Here is a 16,707-nt window from a genome sequence, read left to right as displayed (position 1 = left end):
GCTCTTCCTGCAGTAATGTTATAAAGCTTGGTTTCTCCATGTGAGGATGTTTGTGTGGCTGTTAATAGGTAAGGCAGTGCACATTGTGAATATAGAAACCGTAGGCCTCATGTGATTGCAGCTCAGGACTGAGCAAGGTTGCCAGGTTGCCAGCCTGGGTTTTGGTCATCCTTTTCCCAATCACGAGTCCCCCTCCCCCAACAAGAAGAAAGAATAGAAACAGTTAAGATTTTCTAATTTTACTTAAATGAGTTCACATCAAACTCAATAATCCGGTCTTACATATAATAAAGAGAAAGGTAGAGCAAAAATCAAAGGGAATACAGGCTGCATGGATACCTTAATTTCTAAAACGTAAAATTTAAATCCAAAGTTAATACTATTTAAGCTCTTTACACAGCCTGATCTTAGAGGGTAGAAAACTATTAAGACATATGAAATACCAAATCCCAATCCAAACATCTATTAGTAAAAGCCAAATTCTTTAAGGTATATTAAATTCTAGAAAGAAGGTCTAAGGTTGCTAAAAATACAAAAGCAACTCTGGAGTTTTGCAGATCAGCCTTGGGGTGAGGCTCCTTCTGCAGTGACCTCGGTGGTTCCTTCTTGTGAATCCTGCTGGGCAGAGGGCTCTGAGCCTAAGGGAGGGCTTTCTTCTAGTTCAGCACTCTCCTGGCAGCTCCGGTTCCCAGCAGTACCCTCACCCTCCTCTCTGGTACAAGCCCCGTCAGCCTGGTCCGCAGCTGCGCTCTCCGCCTCTTCCGTGGGTTCAGGAGCCGCGCTCTCCCCCTCTGCAGAGGATTCGGGAGCCGCGCTCTCCACCTCTGCTGTGGGTTCAGGAGCCGCGCTCTCCCCCTCTTCTGTGGGTTCAGGAGCCGCGCTGTCCACCTCTGCAGAGGATTCAGGAGCCGCGCTCTCCACCTCTGCTGTGGGTTCAGGAGCTGCGCTCTCCACCTCTTCTGTGGGTTCAGGAGCCGCGCTCTCCCCCTCTTCTGTGGGTTCAGGAGCCGCGCTGTCCACCTCCGCAGTGGGTTCAGGGACTCCCTCGGTGGTCTCCCCCGGAGAAGCCTCGGTTATCTTCAGATCAGGTTCCTCTCTCAGTGTGGATGTCTCCTCTAGCGCAGCCTCTGCAGGGACCGGGGAGGTCGGAGACCCTTCTGGAGGCCCTGCTGCAGCCTTGGTCACTTCCTCAGCATGCACCAATTCAGTTTCCTTTACAGAAATTTCTCCGGCCCCAGCTTCTGCCGCATGCTCCTTTTTGCCTTTACGATTTGGTTCATTAAGCAAAGTATTGATTTGAAAAACATGGGAATAAAGTGGAATAATGTAATAAATTTATTTTATTTTAATTTGGGGGAAGGGAATTTTTTTTTTTGAGACAACATTTACTACAGCCTAGGTTAACATGAATCTGCCATGTAGCCTGGGTGACCTCGAATTCCCAATCCTCCCGCGCCAATTTTGCAAGTATTGTAATTACTTTTACTCTCCTAAACCATCATGCTGGCTATAATATTCTGTTTCCTAATACCATAACAAAAAATTAAAATTGAATGCCTGGCCCTGTGGTGCACACTTGTTAGTCCCAGGACTCCAGAAGTGGAGGCCAGTGAGTTCAACCAGCCTGGCCTCCGTAGTAGATTCTGTCTCCAAAGAGCCAAATCAAACCAAAACAAGAACCCAAAGAACCACAAGGAAAAACCTCAAACCAAACCAAAACAACCTCCCGGGCAAACAAAGAAAGCTTACAAAGCAAAACCTGACTCCTGAGTTGTTAATATCCCTGTTCCTACAGTGTTGGCAGTAATTGATAATAATTGCTAATATCCTGTTGCTAAACAGTGACCACAGTGATTGATAATAATGTTAGAGTTGAGACAGAAAAAAAAAATCATTTAAAGTAATTAGCTTGGGGCTGGAGAGACAGTTTGATGTTAGGAGCGGGTCTGCCCTTATAGAGAACCCTGAGTTTGTTGCCCAGGATCTGTTTTTCTTCTCTGGGCTCTGGGGGAATCCCTCTTCTGACCTCTGGGGCTGGGGTGCAGATGGGACAGGACGGGACACTATGATGACAACCAGATATACCACCTGTACTTATTTATCTACATGCAGGCAAGACATACACAAAATAAAATAAATCTTTATAAAAAGTCAAAGTAAGCTGTTTAAGATGAGAAATGGATGTGGGGGTGCGACTGTGAAGTTTCTGTCCCCCCCAGTGTCCATTTCCCAGGCTCGTGGTCTCAGGATGCTCAACTGATTTAATTCATGGGAAGCAAACTTTGAGAAAGACACAGTGGTGGTGCTTGCCAACACTGAAAAAAAAATCAGCTTACAATTGAAAACAATGGTGGGGGAAATGAGAGGTCAAACTGCTGAGACAGATGCTAAAATTATGCTTGCATGAATGGGTGTCTACAGAGTAGAAATAATATTCTCACACAGAGGAATGAAAACTGCCTCTCAGGAGCACACACAGAAAACTCGCTCATTTATCAAAGCTCGAGGTTACCACGATCTTCCTTCCTGAGTGCACCCCTACACATAGCTGTTCTAGATAAAGAACCGAAAGAAAGACCCAAGGGTGGGGTATGTGACTGTCATCCCTGCTCAAGAAGTGGAGGCAGGGGGACCACAGTGTAGGGTCATCCTGCCTGGGATGCATGAGACCTCCTCTTTAGTAAATAAACAAAATAAGAAATTCCCTTTACCTGGAAGTGGCTGTGACTCTGCTTTTGTTTGGTCTTTCACGTCCCTTACGCGTTCTGTATGTCTGCCTTGCTTTGATGTGATAGCCTTGTAAGTCTGAAAGAAAACGCGTGTTTAGCTCTTTTTCTCCTGCTTTAAGATTCGTCATATACATTTCTCTATGCTACCACCATTAGAAGTTTCAGGAACAATTTCAATGCAGCACAGAAACCAACGCCTGCCCACCACTTCCACCAACCCCCTCTTTGGGGAGACAGGATCTGTCTCCATAAGGGACCTTTGCTGGTCTGGAACTCAGAAAGCAGACCAGACCGACCTTGTACGCAGAGTACTGGGATTAAAGGTGTGAGCCAGCAAGCAGGGCACAGGAATTCTTTAGTAGGTCCTTAAACACTTACGTAATATCCACCAGCACTGACGGTCACACCTACAACCAGGTAATAAATCATATTGGACCCAGACGTTCCAGGGAGTTTTCTGGATGACATTCGGCGAAGAGATGCTAGGAAAGCAAATTTAAAGATGGTTACCTTCACCACATAAGAACTGGCATCTTAGCCGGGTGATGGTGGCACACACCTTCAATCCCAGCACTCGGAACGCAGAGGCAGGCGGATCTCTGTGAGTTCGAGACCAGCCTGGTCTACAGAGCTAGTTCCAGGACAGGCTCCAAAGCCACAGAGAAACCCTGTCTCGAAAAACAAAAAGCAAAAAACAAAACAAAAAAAAAAAAAAAAAAAAAAGAACTGGCGTCTTAAATAATTACATCTTTTAGGCATTTTCTCCTCGGGGAACTTGGAACCTATTAACATGGTGGATTTTCACTTCAGCAAACACAGCATTAGAGACAGGGGTAGTAATTCCACCCAACAGCCTCTAGTCTGATTTGAAGAGTGCTTGAGAAGTCTGTCATCTTGCTGTTAGGCACCAGGAAGGGCAGATGTGGATGAGGGGAAAAGACAGAAGAACTAAAGAAGCTGCCCAGCCAAATGAGATGCAAAAGAAATACATTCCTCCTTATGTAGCCAAAACAGACACCATCAGAAATAAATACTTTTGTTTTGTTCTTTTTTCAGTTGTCCACTTGAGAAAGAAGGAACTGATTGCTTTAACAATTAAACACACGTATACCTAAAGATAAAATTTGCATTTAAGGGGCCAGGTGGTGGTGATGCAGAGGCAGGCAGATCTCTGTGAGTCTGAGGCCAGCCTGGCCTTCAAGAGCAAGTTCCAGAACAGCTAGGACTGTTACACAGAGAAACCCTGTCTCAAAAAAAAAAAAAAAAAAAAAAGTGCATTTAAGGATAGGTAGAAGACATGTTTAGACCCTAAACTTTTTGAGACATGATCTCACTACTTAGCTGAGTCCAGTCAAACTCCTGGCCATTCTCTTGTCTCAGCCTCCTGAACACTGGGATTACAGCCACACGACTGGTTTGCAGTGACACTTTCGTTGGTTTAAAAACATATCTGTGATCTAGATGTACATTTCCTAGTCCCAGTTGCTTAGGCTGTAGCAGGAGGGAGTCTGGAACATGCTTTCATTTAGCCTGTATGTGGAGGTCAGAGGACAACTTGTGGGAGTTAATTTTCTCCTCTACTGGGTGGGTCCTGGAGATAAGGCTCTAGTCATCAGGGTTGATGATGAACACCTGTACCTGCTGAGCCACCCCACTGACCCAAATGTCACCACTAAAATAAGCAACTTCCCCCACCAAACCCCACTCCACCTATCTTAAAGTTTGTGTCTAATATATAGGAGGCCTGAGTCCCATTCTTAGCACCAAAAATAAATCAAATCAAACCAAACCAAACAACAACAACAACAAGCCCTCACAACCCTTTCTGACATTTGTGTGTAACTATATGTTTCTTATTGGATCCAGGTTTTTTGTTTTGTTTTGATTTTTAAATACTAGGAGTGAAATCCATTGGTTTCTACCTGCTGGGGAAGCTATGCCCCATGTACTCCAGAAAATTCTTATTAAATAGGAAAAAATAAAGAAAATTATTAGCGATGGGATGTGGTGGCCCATGCTTTTAATCCCAGCATTTGGGAGGCAGAGGCAGGCAGATCAAGGCCAGCCTGGTCTACAGAGGGAGTTCCAGGACAGTCAGGGTTACACAGAGAAATCCTGTCTAGACAAAAACAAAACAAAAAGAAAACTTCAGCAATACAAGTAGACTTAAAAATTATTTCAGCTGAATTATTTAAAATAGCAATAAGAGAACCATCCAATATGAATCAATCAAACATATTTTAGGTTGGGGATTCAGCTCAGTGCTAGAGTGCTTGTTTGACAAGCATAAGGCCCCAGGTTCAGTCCTCAGCTCTGGAAAAAAAAAGATAAAATAACATAAAAATCTTTTTAAAAAAAAAAAAAGACTGTACCACCTCACAGTTTTATTTTTTAAAAATATTTATTTATTTATTATGTATACAATATTCTGTCTGTGTGTATGTCTGCAGGCCAGAAGAGGGCACCAGACCTCATTAAAGATGGTTGTGAGCCACCATGTGGGTGCCGGGAATTGAACTCAGGACCTTTAGGAAGAGCAGGCAATGCTCTTAACTGCTGAGCCACCTCTCCAGCCCCCATAAAAATCTTTTAAAAATTTTAAAAAAACCCGCATTTTAGTAGTCTCATACAATGTGAAAACTAGGATTTACTTATATGAGAAAAAATGATTTTTTTAAAGATTTATTTATTATTTTATGTGTATGAGTGCTTTGCCTGAATGTATGTACACACATATATTATATATATGTGTATATATATACACACACACACACACACACACACACACACCATGTGCATGCCTGGTGCCCTTCAAGGTCAGGGAGGGCTTCAGGTTCCCTGGTACTGGAATCACAGACTGTTTTGAGTCATCTTGTGGGTACTGAGAATTGAACCCAGATCCTTTCAAGAGCAAGAAGTGCTGTTGAGCCAGCTCTTCAGACTATGAGAAAATTCTACCACACGTTTTTTGTTTGTTTGTTTGTTTGTTTTTTGAGACAGGGTTTCTCTGTAGTTTCTAGAGCCTGTTCTGGAACTAGCTCTTGTAGACCAGGCTGGCCTCGAACTCAGAGATCCGCCTGCCTCTGCCTCCCGAGTGCTGGGATTAAAGGCGTACGCCACCACTGCCCGGCCTTCTACCACACGTTATATGAAAATCTACACAATAATCTTGTGACACAGATCTCAGATGTAAGAAGAAAAAGACCTGCAGTTATCACATGTGCTGGTACACACCATAATGCAAGTACTTGGGAGGTTGAGACAGGGGGATTTAGTGCTTCAGACAAGTTTTGGTAGTTAGTCCTGTTTCTTTAGAACAAGAACAACAAAAATCTCTAAAAGTAGACTAATTATAAACAATGATATTTACCAATAGGAAGATTATATGTGATTTATATATTATATCTTGCCTTTCTGGCATTTTCCCAATGAACTACTACAAGCCTAAACTACTCTTTGAAAAGTTACAGTTATTTTGAAAAGTCAAAAAAAGTTACATTTTGCAGCAAAAAGAACAAAATTTAATGATAGTTAAAATGTGTCTTTCAAAAAAAGAAACCACTGAAACAAATTTATTACCAAAGTAGGAAGTACCAAAAAGACATCAATCAATGCCCACAAAGGAAGACAAATTTACGATTCCAGTCAATGCTGGACTGGTTTAACACTAGCACTGGGAGGCAGAGGTGGGAGGATCTCTGAGTTTTAGGCCCCTGGTGAGTTCCAGGACAAACAGGACTACACAGAAAAACCCTGTCTTAAAAAAACGAAAAAACAAAAGCAAACAAAAGCAGTAATTATGACTGTGGCTGTAGCTTAGAACTCAGTGGAAGCAGCCTTGCCTAGAAAAATGATAGGATCGCCCTTAGATTCAACCTATGCTGTCTGTATGCCATAAAAAGTGAAAGTAATTAGGTGAAATAAAGTCAGTGCCCTTGTGCCCGGGACTTTTAACTGCAGTTTAGAAGGTTAACACTAACCACCTTTATTTTGATGGGAGGGGTCCTGGGGAGGGGGTAGAGGCATATAACCCTGTGGTGCAGAGGACTACAGGACTAGAGGGTAAAGATGTCTGCAGTCAAGCTTGAAGACCTAGTTCGGCCCTGGGACCCACTGACTCCTGCAAGCTGTCCTCTGAACACATGCAGCATGCAGGCTCTGGCGTGTGTGTGTGTGTGTGTGTGTGTGTGTGTGTGTGTGTGCGTGCGCGTGTGTGTGGTCAGTGGACTCATCTTTCTTCTTCTCTGAACATCCGAACAGCCTCAGTATCTTCAGCTTAAACTAAACGGCTTCTCCCTACCTCATCGATGGTGAAAATTGCTATCTTAAGAGTTATACAGTGAGGAGAAGACATCTTAACACGTGTGGGGAGACGTCTTTCAAATAACATTTAAAAGAACAGGAGGATAGATAGAAAGTCCTCTCACCCTCCACCACCCACATAGGCCTAATCAAAGCTGGGGAAACAAGTGGACAAACCAAACTCAAAAACCCCTGCGGCTCATGGAATTTTCTGCAGGCGTTTTCCTGTCTTCCTCACTTAAATCCTCGCTCTGGATGCTGCCGTGGATGCCTCAGGAAGTCGGGTGAAGCACAGCAAGAATTAACTTTCCAGCATCCAAGAGCTGGGATTCAGGGAGTGATGGACGAGGGGCGCGGGGCGGGGGTGGTGGTGGGGGGCTCGGAGAGGAACTGCAAACCGGTCTAGATCCGGCACCTACTAAGCACCTACTCTGTTCTAGGCGGCGTTGTTACTCGGTGCTTTCCTCTAGAAAATTCCCAAGAGCTCTTTCCTTGCGCATTCCCTAATCTAAAGGTGATGGAGCTGTAAGCTTCTCAGCAACGTCAGAAGAATGACCCGAGCCCACCCCCTTCGAAGGGATGCTCAGGGCCGGGAGATTCCGTGGTCATGACCACCAGTGTTCCCTGAACCCGGACCTTGACTGGAGCCTACCTGCTGGCGTGTGGACAACCCACGGCCACCTATCCATCCGTTTCTTTATCTCTTGGGGAGCCCAGAGGTTCATTGAATTATCTAAGTGGGACTCTAAGAGTGAGCCAGACGCTCTTAGAAGTGATTTTTCACTCCACATTTAATAATTACAGCCACTGTGATTCTCGCTTAAAAAATGAAGAGACATCACTTGCCGGAGATAAGCGCTGGAACCCAGGGAGTCTAATTTGGATTCAGAGGCGTACCTAGAAAAGCTCCCTATTTCCAAAGTTTCCAAGAACTTCGGAGTGCTTGCCTGAGACCCTCCCTCACTGTTCCTTCATCTCTGGAACAGGCTTCTGTGACTAGGTGCTGGCGGGTTCGGGGTGTTGGTTCCAGCTTGGACCCACGGAGATGTGCGGGACACTCACCGTCTTTCCCCAGTGGCACAGGTCCGGAGGGCGCCCTCCGGGGCAGCGCCAGAGTCTTAGACACAGCCCTTCGGAGATACATCGCCCGACGCGCAGAGATGCAGCCGGGGAGCAAGCAAGCCAGGCTCTGAGGGCGGAGCCTCAGGAGCGCCCCGCCCGGCGGTGGAGTTCCAGATCCCGTGCCTCCCCGGCCCGGGGCACGTGGGAAGGGGTTTGAGTTAGTGGTCTGCACCTTGGTCCGCTTATCCTGCTGTAATAGTGCTGCTGCTTTCCGGCGCCCCTTTCCAGGCAGCCGCTTAAGGGCTGCATCCCAGAAGACATAGGTAACTGAGAAGTGACTGTTACGTGCCTGACCCGCTCTGGTCCATGGAGAAACTCTCCTCCAGGTCACGCTGGACACCGGATTCAGGATTCATTGTGCAGACACGGTTTTTCCTCCAGATGGAGGCCACTTTATCCCACCCACTGCGTTAGCTTTCCTAGGAAAAGGTAGTAGGGAAACTTTACAAGCGACAGGTTTATGACTAAAGGCTGCGTAAGGTTTCCCCCTGGCGATGGCTGAATTCTAAGCGAGCCACTGTTTCCAAGACCTTAAATACAGGGTAAAGCGCTTACCTAGCATGGGATCAATACCCAGCAGCGCATAAAACCAGGCGTGCTGGCGCAAGCAGATAATCCCAACACTCAGGGGGTGGAGGCAGGAGGATCAGGAGTTCAAGATCTTTGGCAACATAGCAAGTTTAAGGACACCATAGGCTATATGAGACCCTGTCTCAAAAAAAAAAAAAAATCGCTAAGAGCATTGGTGGGGGGTGGGGGGAACAAAACTACGAACAGGAAAATTAGGTAAAGGCACTCTGGAGTAGCAAGCGCTTTTCAACACCAAGCCATCCCTCCAGCCTGAGTTGTGAATCTTGGTTTTTCGAGACAGGGTTTCTCTGGGTAGCTCTGACTGTCCTGGACCTCCTGTGTACCATGCCGGTCTCAAGCTCAGAGATCCACTTGCCTCTGCCTGGAATTAAAAGTGTGAACCACCGCCGCTGGGTCAGAGCTGTAAATCTTGCAGGACTGAGTAACGCAGCTGAGGAGAGTTCTGAGACACACTGGATGTGAAACGTTCTGAGTCAGATGGAAGAGGCAGCGCTGGCCTCAAGCTCACGATTCCTCTGCCTGCACTCGTTCAGTCTGGCATACAATCTTGGTTGTATCTGCCATGTATGGCCATCCCAACTGGGAAAGACAGTACTGACAGTACTGGGACATCGTACACCTCCTCTAGATGCTTCTCCTCAAGGCTCAGGTCTGGGGCAAAGGAATTTTCTACTTACTCTTCCACTCTTGTGGGCTTTGGTGGGTTCCTTTTATATTTTGGTGAGCTATTTTTAGAAATACACAAAATAAAACAAAAATCCAAAAAACCCATGCCCTTTGGTTGTCAGATTTGCCTCCTTTCCAGCAGCTTCCGCAGACATTTTAACATTAGCTCTTGCTGTGGCTGACCAGGCTCAGATTCTTCACTGCCCTTGAGAGAATCCTTGACATTTTTAAAACGTCTAGGGTTGGAGATATATTGGCTTAGCTCAGATGTCCTCCACCGAACCTCTGGTTGTTGATAAAGATACCAACTTTGAAAACATTGGAAGGGTCCAGTGCCAACAGTAATTATGATTTCATGGCTTATGTGCTGGGCAATTTTAAAGTATTTCGGTTCCCTGTGTGATGGTGCACACCTTTAATTCCAACACTTGAGAGGGACAGTATTATCCTGCGAGCTCAAGGTCAGCCTGGTCTACACGCTACATACGGAGACCCTGACTCAGAAAAAAAGAAGAATCCTTTCCCAAACGCTACGGAATGCTAGAAACAAGAGAAGGCTTAGTGGATAAGAGCTTGTTGTTCTTACAGAGGACTAGAGGAGGTTTGTTCCCAGATGGTTTACAACCTCTTAAATTCTGAACACACATACACACAAACATTAAAAAAAAGTTAGGAAAATTGAAAAGATTTTTGGGAGGAGGAAAAGAATTTTTTATTTTGTTTTGTTTCTCAAGACAGGGTTTCTCTGTTTAGCCCTCGCTGTCCTGAAACTTACTTTGTAGACCAGGCTGGACCCAAACTCAGAGATTTGCCACCCATCCCTTCCCCCCAGTACTGGGATTAAAGGCATGTACCACCACCACTGCCTGCCTATTTATTTATTTATTTATTTATTTATTTATTTATTTATTGAGACCAGATGTCTGAAACCACAGTGTGGGCTGAGCCATGCCCTGCATTTTCTAGTTTTGGTTGTCTTCCAGTAACCTTCGGTTTGTAGATGTCCATGATTATCACAGGTAGATCTGTGAGTGCAAGGCCAGCCTGGTCTTCAGAGGCGTTCCAGGCCAGCCTGGTCTACAGAGGAGCTCCAGGCCAGCCTGGTCTTCAGAGGAGCTCCAGGCCAGCCTGGTCTACAGAGGCACTCCAGGCCAGCCTGGTCTACAGAGGAGCTCCAGGCCAGCCTGGTCTTCAGAGGAGCTCCAGGCCAGCCTGGTCTACAGAGGCACTCCAGGCCAGCCTGGTCTACAGAGGAGCTCCAGGCCAGCCTGGTCTACAGAGGAGCTCCAGGCCAGCCAGAATTAGAGCTGCACATTAAGATTCTGCATCAAAAACAAACAAACAAACAAACAAACAAACAAGCCAATTAAAAAAATCCTTTGGGAATTTAGAACCAGAAGGATTCTTGCTCAGCCCAGCTCTTGGTTTGAGTGCAAATCCTGGCACTATTTGCTTCTCCTTACCATGTGGGTGGGGGTGGCGGTAGCACTGAGGAATGATGCAGACACATAGTTAGCAAAGCTAAAACTGAGAGTTTTTTTTTTCTTCCTGAGGCTGGGTCTCACTGGCTTCAAGTTTACAATTCTCTTGCATCCGTCTGCTAAGAGCTGGCTTCTGTAGAGTGTTCCCACTATGGTAGGTTCTTCCCTTCACCCACAGCCCAGGTTATCAGGAAGGGCTCCCCCTAGAGTTAAAACGGAGAAAGGCTCATACAAACTAACAGCAGCCTCAAAACCTGACATGCGCAGATTCTATTTACTAAAAGTAAGCTTTATTTCCAAGTTTCTAAAATTGCAGATGTTTCGGTGTTTTCTCGACTTTGTGGAGATAGGAGTTTTTTGTTGCAGGGCTATTACTTTGGACTTGACTGACTTTTTGGCCTCTCGTGTGCTAGCACCAGTTTCCTGCAGGTGTGCTAACCTGAAACACCATGCATTCAGTAACTCGAGGCTCATGGATGTATCTCACTGGGCTTACCTTCAACAGGGGCGTTCACTTTTTTCTTGTTCTTCCTTAGCTCTTATCGTCCTTCTACCTTCAAACCCAGAAGTGTTGGGGATGGAGCTAAAGGGGTGCTTGTGTGGCAGGTGCAGGGCCCTAGATTCTTCACTCATTCACTATAGCAGACACCTCAGCAACAGCAGGTTGCTGTCATACAGCCATGTGTAAAGACCCTTGTGATGACTCTGGGCCCAGCTGGATACTCCAGGGCAATTTCATCAACCCTAATTCCACCTGCGACTTTTTCACTCTCTTTGCCATTGGGTCTAACAGTTAGGCATGTCCTAGCAAGGACTTGACTTTGTTGGACTTCCTTCCTGACAGTATCCTTTTCTGTTCTTGCATTTGCATGAAATTGGTCTACGGTCTCCCGAGTTTTCCCACTCTAACAGGAATCCAAACCGACACAAGTTAAGTTACTACTATATCTGACTTTTCATAGCATTAGCGTAATTATTATCAAATACTACAATTTTGAATTTTTGTCCAGAAGTGACATCAAAAGACACTAGGCCATGCTTTTTCCAGGCCCCCAAATGCATGCCATATCAATTATAATGGACTTCAAAGCAGAAATCATTTTAAACCACATATATATAACTCCTTTTTAACATTTTCATGATACTCGTGATTAAACCCAGGGCTTCAAGAATGCCAGGCAAGGGTTTACTACTGTGCCGTCTCCAGCCTTTTGAGGCAGGACCTTGGTAAGTAGTCCTGGCTAGTTTCAAGGCCACCATATAGAGATTATCTTTACTATCTGACTTACACATCTTCATTAACAAAATATTACTTGGACTCTTTGGCATCTAAGTGTTTCAGTAAAAAAGTTGAGGGCTGGTCAATGTCTTAAAAAAAAAAAAAAAACAGGTACTGGTGGCGCACACCTTTAATCCCAGCACTTGGGAGGCAGAGGCAGGCAGATCTCTGTGACTTCGAGGCCAGCCTGGTCTACAGAATGAGTTCCAGGTCAGCCAGAACTCTGTCTGAAACTTTGTCTCAAAAACAAAAACAAAACAAAACAAAAAAATGAAAAAAAAAAAGGAAGAAATGGAGGAAGGGAAATAGGAAGGGAGGGAAAGAGGAAGATGGGGAAGGAGGGAGGGAGGGAAGAAAGTAGGCAGGCAGGAAGGAAGGTAACTTGGTGCTTTTGCAGAGGATCCAGGTTTGGTTCCCAAGGCCTTTGTCAAGCACCACAGATCCAGCATAGGGTTCTATGAGCACTGCATGTTACGGTACACACATATATACAAGCACTCATACAAACATATAAAAACAGTTAAAAGCTGAAAAGAGGCTATCAGCACTGATTAGTGAATCCATCTCTACACATGAAGAACATAAGTACTTTTATTTGTTTAATAAGTAAAATCCACGTTAACTTGACTGATACATATTTACATACACTTTCCCCTCATATCCACAACTCAGCAGATGGATGAATCCAGAGGAATGGATGCCATCATATGAAGTAGACCTACAAGGAAAAGAAAAAAAAAAATCAGTCCAAGGCACTGATTAGATGTTAAAACCAGACTTCTCTGAATAATTCACCTTAGAGCATCAGAAAAAAAATCTAGAAAATATATCTATTAAATAGAATCAGTACTTGGTTTTAAATTTATATCATTAACACTGAAATTGACAAAGTGGTATTAGTAGAAAAAAAGAGGCAATAAAAAGAGGATTTAGACAATAAACCCTAAAGTGTTACATTTGAGAATTCCTAAAGAAAATGTGTTTTGTGAGTACTATGTTTATAGTATGCTTATTACCTACTAGATTTAATCCATGGGCACCGAGATGTGTGTGTGTGCTGTGCACACATATCTGCACATGTGTGCACGTGAAGGTCTACCGATGCTGGGAGTCTCTGTCAATGGCTTTCCACCTTAGTCACCGAAGTAGGGTTTCTCAGTTGACCCCAGAGCTCACCAGTGGTTAATTAGCAATCTTATTCTGGGGATCCTCTGTTCACCTTCAGAGTTTTAGAATCACAAGTGGTCGCCAAATCATCCTTATATGGGCTCTGGGGATCTGCGCTCTGCACCTCATGGTGGTGTGGCAGTTTTAACCCCTGAGCTATCTCCTCAGCCCATAAGCTAAGTTTTTTTGTTTGTTTGTTTGTTTGTTTTTTTTGGTTTTTCGAGACAGGGTTTCTCTGTAGCTTTGGAGCCTGTCCTGGAACTAGCTCTTGTAGACCAGGCTGGTCTCGAACTCACAGAGATCCGCCTGCCTCTGCCTCCCGAGTGCTGGGATTAAAGGTGTGCGCCACCACCGCCTGGCTTGTTTGTTTGTTTTAAAATAAGGGATTTTTCACTTCATAAAGAGTAAAGGATTTCTTTCAAATAATTTTCAGGAATAGGAATAAAGTATATACATTACATGTTTATATAATACACATAGCATATGCATGTTATGTGTGATACATGTGCACGCACATACGCAGACTCACAAACATCTCTCTTTTAAATTAGAGCATGTAAAATACATTATCTCATTAATATTAGGTTTTACCTGAATTCTTCAATTGGATGCTAGCTACAGTGACAATCATAATGAAATGGGTAAGCAGAAAAATGCAGAATCCATTGCTTTCACACATTCATTCGTTCTACGAACATTAAACTCCTAGAATGACTGGGTATTCAGTGCAGTGCAGTGCAGTGTTGAGAACATAAACATTAATATGATAGATAGGAATTCTGCTCTTACAAAATCCACACTTAAGTAGAAGACATGGCAAACACACACAAATTATGCCAATTGTCCTGAGCACTATGAACACAATGGTGAAGTACTAGTAAAGAAGATATGATTTTAAGGTGATTTTGGTTTTATTTACTTTCTTTGTTTGGGACAAACAGACTCTGCAGTATTGGCATTATAGGTACGTATGACTTCACCCAGTACTAGGGTTATTCTGCAGGTCTGGAGTGCTGGCATACTCCTAAAATCCCAGCACTTAGGAGGTGGAGGCAGGTGGATCCTGGTCTACATAGAGATATACAATAAGACCTGCCTCTCTCTTTTTTGAGACAAGGTCTCTCTGCTTAGCCCTGGCTGTCGTAGAACTCACTATGTAGACCAGGCTGACCTCACAGAGATCTGCCTACTTCTCTACCTCCCTAGTGCTGGCACTACAAAAGGCATTTCTACTATGTGCAGTGGTGAGACCCTGTCACAGCCACAAACAAACATCAATTAACTTCCATAATCTATATACTTTATAAACATACTTACTATATTAATATCTCTAAAGTTTATTCCAATCCATTTCTTCTTTTATATTCCAAAACATCTTCATTATGTTGATTGATGAGCTATAAGATAATGATTAAAACTAGAAATGTAATAATTCTGGTATCTTAAAGAGGAGGAAACCAAGTAAAGATCCTTATGATTCATAAGAGAACTAGGGTAGGTTAAAACAATTACTATTTTACCAGAAATAAAAAGCGAAGAAATTCAAATAGAAAGACAATGGAAAGCATATGATGGCAGAAGAATTTCAAAACATGACACTGTCATTGTCACACATGTCCCAGGCTGGTTGATAAGTAAAATGCTATACTTTTGTGTACCTGTGTGTGTAAATCTATGGACAGGTGAGCTTGCCTGTGTACGTGTGTGTGTGTGTGTGTGTGTGTGTGTGTGTGTGTGTGAGAGAGAGAGAGAGAGAGAGAGAGAGAGAGAATCTACGGACAGGTGAGCTTGTCTGTATATGTGTGTGTATGTGTAAATCTATGGACAGGTGAGCTTGCCTGTGTGTGCTCACATAGAGGATCAGCCCACTGTATCCTTCTGTGCATGCTCTATTCCAGTCTTAGCAGCCTGCCACTGTAAGTGACCAAGCCATCCCTCACCTCTCTGTGTGTTAATTAGAAGTCAGGGAACAGCTACTTTCTTAGAACCACCGTCTGATAGATTATGTAGCTGGAACAATGATTGATACATGATGACACTCATGGGAATCAAAGACCTAATTTCAACCCTTAATGCTCTTGGCAGTAATTAAGCCTTCCATCAGGAAACATTTTTGAGAATGAATATAAAATTGGGGCTGTGGAGATGGTTTTGCAGTTAGGAGCCATGTACTGCTCGCAAAGGACCCAAGTTTGGTTCCCAAGACCAACAACTGCCAGTTCACAAACGTTTATAACTCCAGTTCCAGGGATTCCGATGGGTAGGGTACTCACATAAACCCACAGGAAAACCGAGGTGCCCAAGGTCAGCCCAACTTTCAGCCAGTTAGGTTTGGCATTGACTGGCTCCCGGACGTAGAACTTTGACCGCGTTGAAGCTGAAAAAAGAAAGAGAATATGTATCTTACTGACTTGTAGAGAGGAAAATCTAACATTTACTAGTGTGCGTGTGTACTAGTGCATGAAATTCTCTCTTCTGAGACAGGAGTTCTTGTAGCCCAGGATGGTTTTGAATTCCTGATCACCTGTCTCCACCTCCCCAAGGCTGAGATTCCAAGAGAGCCCCACCATCCCTGGCTTTATATCGTCATTTATACTATATCTGCCCAACCTCAACCTGGGCATAGTCCAGAAAACAAAAGTAACTTGTCCGGGGCCACCAGCAGAGCCACACGGCCGTCCTTGGGGCTCAGGACGACGCCTTCAAAACCTTGTTAAAAAGTCGCTGGCCTTCACAGGCTGGGGAGTGGGAGGACGAGAGGCAGCCCCGGGAGGACCTCCCTGTTTGTTGTCTCCTGGGCATGTTTGTAGAGCCGGGGGCAAAAAGACACAAAATCTACTCTCAAGAGGGCAGGTAGTTTAGAGGAGGGCTGACGGCCGAGGATGCCGAGTGGAGAACTCGGACCGCGGCCGATGAAGGTCACTGCAAGTCGGCCTGAGCCACGACCTCCCTCGAAGGTTCCAGGGTGGTCAGTGCTGGGTGGGAATAGGCAGAGAGCCTGGAGACACTCACAGCAGCTCGGGAACCTGGCCGGGGCCAGCAGCCGCGAAAACGGGCGTAGTAAGGCAGACGACGCCATCTTGCCCTACAGGGTTTGTCCTTCCTGGGCATGCGCGTCGTGTCGGGCGGGCACCGCCTTCTCACTGCGCGCGCATCGCCGGCAGGTGGCGCGCAGCGCAGCGCCCCCTGGCAGCAGAAGCGGGACTCGCAGGTGGGCTAGCGTCCTAGCTTGAGGACAAAGTTTCCTAAAACCCGGAATCAATGGACTGTCCGTAAAACAACCGGTGAAAAGAGGGCTGGGGCGGGGAAAACAGTTTGTCTGGTCCCAGAGCGCTCGTCGGACGTTTCATTGGTGAGCCACAAAACTGAA

The 16,707-nt window shown here is 44.9% G+C and overlaps 2 protein-coding genes across 2 annotated transcripts; both read right to left on the bottom strand.

Annotated features, from left to right (window-relative positions):
- Positions 1–558: 558 nt before the first annotated feature.
- LOC119825997 (mitochondria localized glutamic acid rich protein) lies at positions 559–8,175 on the bottom strand. Its single transcript, XM_038347051.1, has 4 exons — positions 8,094–8,175; positions 3,108–3,211; positions 2,712–2,805; positions 559–1,262 (listed from the first exon to the last, which is right to left on the bottom strand). The coding sequence occupies exons 1-4, from the start codon at positions 8,173–8,175 to the stop codon at positions 559–561; spliced, it is 984 nt and encodes a 327-aa protein (XP_038202979.1).
- A 4,562-nt stretch (positions 8,176–12,737) lies between these two features.
- Ndufc1 (NADH:ubiquinone oxidoreductase subunit C1) lies at positions 12,738–16,475 on the bottom strand. Its single transcript, XM_038347773.1, has 4 exons — positions 16,350–16,475; positions 15,611–15,714; positions 14,655–14,734; positions 12,738–12,888 (listed from the first exon to the last, which is right to left on the bottom strand). The coding sequence occupies exons 1-3, from the start codon at positions 16,414–16,416 to the stop codon at positions 14,675–14,677; spliced, it is 231 nt and encodes a 76-aa protein (XP_038203701.1). The 5' UTR covers positions 16,417–16,475; the 3' UTR covers positions 12,738–12,888; positions 14,655–14,674.
- Positions 16,476–16,707: the final 232 nt, after the last annotated feature.

The sequence above is a fragment of the Arvicola amphibius genome, chromosome 11 (genome assembly GCF_903992535.2).
Source record: "Arvicola amphibius chromosome 11, mArvAmp1.2, whole genome shotgun sequence".
In the NCBI taxonomy this organism is placed as follows: domain Eukaryota; kingdom Metazoa; phylum Chordata; class Mammalia; order Rodentia; family Cricetidae; genus Arvicola; species Arvicola amphibius.
The sequence above is the reverse complement of the archived record's forward strand: the minus strand, read 5'-3'. Positions and strand labels throughout refer to the sequence as shown.

Bases quoted from the DNA above. Each gene is read 5' to 3' on its own strand.
- Ndufc1 (XM_038347773.1), bottom strand. From the start codon at position 16,416: ATGGCGTCGTCTGCCTTACTACGCCCGTTTTCGCGGCTGCTGGCCCCG. The intron at 15,715-16,349 runs GTGAGTGTCTCC...TTCTTTTTTCAG, and splicing joins GGCCAGGTTCCCGAGCTGCT to CTTCAACGCGGTCAAAGTTC. The intron at 14,735-15,610 runs GTGAGTACCCTA...ATTATCTTATAG, and splicing joins CGGTTTTCCTGTGGGTTTAT to CTCATCAATCAACATAATGA.
- LOC119825997 (XM_038347051.1), bottom strand. From the start codon at position 8,175: ATGTATCTCCGAAGGGCTGTGTCTAAGACTCTGGCGCTGCCCCGGAGG. The intron at 3,212-8,093 runs GTGAGTGTCCCG...TTGCTTTCCTAG, and splicing joins TGTGCCACTGGGGAAAGACG to CATCTCTTCGCCGAATGTCA. The intron at 1,263-2,711 runs GTAAAGGGAATT...CAAATCGTAAAG, and splicing joins AGAGTCACAGCCACTTCCAG to GCAAAAAGGAGCATGCGGCA.